Source organism: Xyrauchen texanus, chromosome 33, assembly GCF_025860055.1.
Source record: "Xyrauchen texanus isolate HMW12.3.18 chromosome 33, RBS_HiC_50CHRs, whole genome shotgun sequence".
NCBI lineage: Eukaryota > Metazoa > Chordata > Actinopteri > Cypriniformes > Catostomidae > Xyrauchen > Xyrauchen texanus.
Window position 1 is genome coordinate 17,829,505 of NC_068308.1, and position 6,000 is coordinate 17,835,504.

The 6,000-nt window shown below is 37.0% G+C and overlaps 1 protein-coding gene across 2 annotated transcripts in view; it reads left to right on the forward strand.

Annotated features, from left to right (window-relative positions):
* LOC127627077 (renalase-like) overlaps nucleotides 1-5,441 on the forward strand; it is a 74,225-nt gene extending 68,784 nt beyond the window's left edge. For both annotated transcript variants that reach the window (XM_052103300.1, XM_052103301.1), the window contains exon 7: nucleotides 4,924-5,441. In XM_052103300.1, coding sequence (XP_051959260.1) covers nucleotides 4,924-5,076 — 153 coding nt within the window. In that variant the 3' untranslated portion in view covers nucleotides 5,077-5,441. The remainder of the gene's footprint in view (nucleotides 1-4,923) is intronic.
* The last annotated feature ends 559 nt before the right edge of the window (nucleotides 5,442-6,000 follow it).

Here is a 6,000-nt window from a genome sequence, read left to right on the forward strand (position 1 = left end):
CTGCGAATATACACTGCTTTTTTCAACAGGCAGTACATTGTTTGAGTTCCCTCATTCATGTTTAAAGGAATAGTTCAACAAAAAACTGTGAAACCCAAAAGGAGAAATTTTGAAGAATCTTCACACTGCTCTTTTCCACACAACATAGCAGGGATGTACAGATACAAAATGTGCATGCCGATACCAATCGGGGTGCCAGGGTGGAGGGTTACCTGGACAGACGGGGCCCAGCAGAACCCCCAACTCTTTTCCTGCATGATTTTGTGATAAATGGGCACTTTGCATTGGTAAGCTAGAATGAAGCCTGCTCTTACTTGATAATAAAAGATGATCAAGTGTGCTGGCTCCTCAAGATGTTCAGTTTTTTATTCCAATAATTTTTTTTTATATTAATTCTTCCCATTTGTGCGCTGGAACTTGCGTGGACATGTCATATATCAAGCTTGACTGGATCATGCAGAACGGATTAAACTAAATAGCGTGGTGCAGACCACAAAACCTATGAGACTCATTTGAATTAAACCAAGAATTTTCTACTTTGAAGCACTTTGGAGAATATCAAACATCTTATAAGGCCATACAGCCCAGACGTTCTAAACAGTGCTGACGAGGTAATAGATGAGAAAACTCAAAGCGTGCCATTACTGTAGAAACACCAGCTGTATTTTTAATATCTCTAATACTCTGTATGCTCTAATTCTAATAACTGGTATTTTGAAAGAAATCTTATAGATTCATATAATATGGAGTACATTTACATTTTTACATTTGGCAGATGCTTTAATCCAAAGCGACATACAGTGCACTTATTACAGGGACTTTCCCTCCGGAGCAACCTTGCTGAAGGACACAATGGTGGTGGCTGTGGGGATCGAACCGGCAACCTTCTGCTTACCAGTTATGTGCTTTAGCCCACTACGCCACCACCATTCTACAGTAGTAGATGGAATGGACAAAAGGAAGGAGATGTCTACTCCATTGGTATTATAATGAAGGCAGTTTTAGAAATATATTCTAAATGTGTGTTGACTCTGATTTGTTTTTTGTTTTTTTCATAACAAAATGCTATGGTTTATTTTATGGAATAGTTACATTGACTTATTCAATGGTGAGCCATTCTTTCAAATTAAAATAATAAATAAAATAAAATCAAGGGCTTTAAACCTGGACTATTCATCTGTTCTATTCTAATGCTCTCTGATTACAGGGGGAAATCTGGTCTTGTTTGCTATCAGATATTCCAAGGGATTACTCTTAAAACATACAGTATTTAAAACATAAAAAATCTAAATGTGAAAATTTACATTTAGAAGCATAGTTCCAACTCGCTAAACCTGATCAAACATTTGTATGTTTATTTATTATAGCTATATACTGCAGTTATTTTTATTAAATGCATCATTTGATTATTTTATATAAATTGTTCAAATTTAAATAGTTTTTTTTGCGTCTTATTGAATGTGCAGCCATGCTTCTGTTTACGTGTATTAAGATCTATGATGATTAGACTATGAAAAAAATGCTGTTACGTGTTGCAATAAGGTGGGAGCCTAGTGTATAAAGTTGTCAGGGGGCCTAAAAATCCTAACTGCACCCCTGATACCAATATCTATCTGATTATTTAAACAACATCTGCTGTTTTAATAGTTTGGTGTGTCTGCATTTTTTCTGCAACCTTGTTTTAAATCACAGAGGATTAATTACACAACTTCAAAATAAATTGTAATAATAACTTTATTCTTTATGTTATGTTTTGCATGTTTCAGAGGAACTGGCCTCAGATATAAACAAAACACTGAAACAATAAGCACATTATTAACTCCCATTACCAGTGGTGCCTGGAGAAGTGGGTATACTCTTAATTTATGCCCCCCATTTATTTTTTAAAGCGGCCCAGCAAAGTATGAATGCCCTGTGTTATAAACAGTGACATGTAAGACTAGTCTTGCATATTTAGTTCACCCCAAAATGGGCCAATAGTATTTGCACACTGTCACTTAACTTCCGCTTGACTTCACAGAGTAAAGATCATTATGAAATTAATATTAGCCACAAAAGAGGGGCAGATTTTGCGATCAATACTGGCCCAAAGACTATAGGAAGCGACAACTACATAATTATGTATTTTGTGTGAACTATTCCTTATTCCTTAGTCCATCCACACATGAAAATTGGACAGCTATTCTCTAACCTTACAAGTGGTCTATGGCAGTCTTTACTGGGGGTTTTTGTACATTTTAAAGTTAAATACTTTCATCTGGTGCACTTTGAGAGCAAAATAAAGAGGCTAGTGTTGTGCTCTTAAAGCTGTAGTAGGCAACTTTGAAATAAATTGAATTGAGAAACAGCGCCCAATTCTACTCCATATACATGATGCTCTTCACCCCCAACCAGGGTTTAATTGACAACTGTTCACAAACAGAGCCAAGGCCTGCCTCGCAAAAAGCGATTGGCTAAAATTTGCTAGATTGACACTACCCGACTCACAATTTTCACTCAGAGCTAGAGTCTGTGGTGCTAACTAATCTCTCACAGGGCCTCATTTAAGTTAGACACCATGTTTATATAGATTTATTTTTTTCAATGAATAAATACTACCTACTGTAGCTTTAACAATTTCATGATCTAACCATTCTGAAAAGCAGGGTAAAAACTAGGGATGTTAGTTTCAGCTTTTTATCTTTTAGTGTTACTTCAGACTGCTAACGATAGCTTGCTAGTGAAGGCGTAAGCAGTGTAATGTTATGCCACTTAACTTATTAAAGCTAATGTTAATTTATGTTAATCATCATGATTGTAACATTGGCAGTAATACCTCTACGATCATGTTGGAGAAAAAAATCATCATTGGATAGTAAATTGTTGTTTTTACTCGCCAGACGTTTAACCTCATGTAAGCACTATGTAACTAAAAAATATATTAAGCAAACTGAGAAAGGGGGCCTCTTCATATATATTCACACAATATAGTATATTGTAATTTTTATTTTATTTGCTTTATAATTTTAATCTCATTTTAGCTTTTTAAAAATGTACAAATTTCACATTCTATCAATTTTTATGATGTCATGAAATAAAAAAAATTGAAATTTTATTTCAAAACAATTCACAAGGTGGGAACCTAATAATGAAAATTAGGGGCTTACAATTAACTGTCAAACAAATAATTGCGATTATGATGATTAATTACCATACAAACTCACTATGAATGGTGACTGAGCCAAACAATGTCTAAAATCTCCTTTTCTGTTTCATGGAAGTAAGTCATATGGATTTGAAATACATATGAGGGTGAGTAAATGATGACAGAGTTTTGGGTGAACCATCCCTTTAATCTATAAAAAAAAAAAAAGCTAAACAGTTATAACAAATCCAACAGCGGCCGTGTGTGTCTCTCTCACTCTCGAACTGGCGCTCCCGGATTTTCTTTTTCCCCCTCCCAGCTGATTACAACAATTCAGCCATGCCCTCGTCACAGACACATAACAATAACCCTGGACCCTACTCACCTAGCCCACTACCTCTTTGAATGGTTACCTTCTGGCCTACGCTACAGAGCACTGAGCACCAGAACAGCCAGGCACAGAAACAGCTTTTTTCCTCAGGCCATCCATCTCATGAACAGTTAAAACTGCCCCATTGAGCATTAATTTTGTGCAATAACTAGCTTAGTCAATTATATTTAACATATCCTACCTCTTCTGCACATTACATTCCCTTGCACTGTATAAAACATTGTATTTGTATATATGGATATTTTTGTGTCTTATTGTGTATTTTATATAAACTTTATATTTTGTTCACTTATTTTTATTCTTTTTCAATTTTTTTTTATTATTTTTGTCTTGTTGCATTGTTTGTGTACTGGAAGCTTCTGTCACCAAGTCAAATTCCTTGTATGTCTAAGTATACTTGGCAATAAAGCTCATTCTGATACTGATTCTGGAGTCAAGAGACTTCTCCTGATATGTTTGGCAGGACTATTACTGGCTTTGGATTTAATATGCTAGATTAAACAAGAGCATTATAACCTGGGTTACTTACATGTCATACATACCACTTGCTGTCCAGAACTGGCTGAGAGAACGTGTCATCCAAATTCAACCCATTTTACCATCAAGTCTATTCTTGGCCCTGGTTAACCTCAATGAAGGTGACTCCACTGCTATTCAAATATAATATAAGAAACCAAATTAACAGCACCCTCCCTCTCACATCTCATGTGAGAATTTTCTCTTATGAAATGTAGAACTTTCTAGAATGCCTTATCGTCAGGACAACCAAAGCTAGATTTTTTAATCACAATGAAAAAAATCTTATTTAAAGGTGTGGTGTGTAATTTCTGTGCCCATAGCATCACCAAACAGAGTTCAATCTGGACCACTTTCGTCAAATTAATTTTTTTGAATGACACATTTTTTTCACTTCTAGACAATTTAAGCAATCTGTTGGTGTTGGCAGTATAATTCTGTTCTGGCAAAACTTGTTCTGCAGTGATTTGTGAAAACAATCACTGTTTTTAAAATGGTTTCTCAAACACTCCCTCAATAGGCCATTGGTCAGACAAACAGATAGTCCCACTTCAAACTCGGGCCACTGTCGCCAATGTTGCTGTGTTAGGATGCTCAAACAGATAATACTGCTACAGAGCCACAGTGTTAACACTTTTCTGGGGAATAATCCTATGATTGGCTTACTTAGAGTTGTTTCTGCATACCGCTGGGAAAAAAAATGTTACTCTTCAGCTTTAAATGGACACATTTGTATACACACCCACCCGTTGCTCAAATAGGGAACTAGCACTTATTTACTGTATGTGCTCTATTTGGGACTCTGAGGGTTAACAACTCAATATTAATGTAAGAATGAGGTTGCATTAGCTATTGGAAGTCCAATCACTCAATTTTGTTGTTCTCTAATTAGGTGACAAGATCGGTGGCTGATTGCCCGGGGCAGATGACACTGCTCTCCCAGCCTCTGCTGGTGTGTGGGGGTGACGGCTTCACGCACTCCAATTTTGATGGCTGCATCGAGTCTGCTATGAAGGTCTTCGAGGTTCTGAAGTCTTTCCTCTGAAGGGGGTTGGGAAGGAAAACCCTTATTTTTGCTGTTTTTATGGAGGATGCCAACATTGATTTAGATTTAAGCCCCTCCCCACAGGAAGATGGATGTACTGCACAAAGCACAAAAGAACTGTCTCGTCTGTGTCTGTAGACACGCATTTTGTTACCAAAACCAATTATACTGTCTGTGCTGGGTGCTGGGGATTAAAGGAAGCTTTCCAAGTTCAGTTGACAGAGGCTGATGCCTCATACTGGACTTGCAAACAACACAATGCAGTCTTGAACCACAGTTTTCTCAAGAGCAATAAATATTATGTATACATTCAGGTGTTCTCAACATTCTCCTGTGATTTGTATTAGATTAATAAAACAATTAGAACCTGCTTGTAATTGGGTGTCTGTTCGCGTAAGGGGTCATTTGCACAGGACCAATTATTTCATTTAAAAAACTAGAGGATGCTGAATGGATTCAAATACAGGTGTCTCGTGCAGTATTCGGGATACTATTTTGAAACTGCTACAGTACACTCTTAAAAAGTAGTTTACACTTCAAGTTACCAACAAAAAGTAGCTCAGTACATTGAAACTATTTAAAGAAAATTATATTACATATGTAATTGTGACAAAGTCTCTGACTTTGAGTTCTCTCTGAAGAAGGAAGCGGGAGTCGGGTAAACAATCCAATCCAAGTTTTATTTTTAATCACTTTTCAGCATTAACAACTTGCTTGTGTGGAGACAGCCAGTGCCGTGCATCTCTCTCTCCCCACTCTGGCAGTCTTGACATCCTTTTTATCACAATCCAGCTCTCACTGAAACACAGAACAGTTGTTGGAGATCATTTCAATCCTGTCAATCCTTACCGTTCTCCTCCTCCCTGCTTCGCTCTCCACAGACGTTGCTCGGCCACTCCCACATCATCACATAACCCCATCACC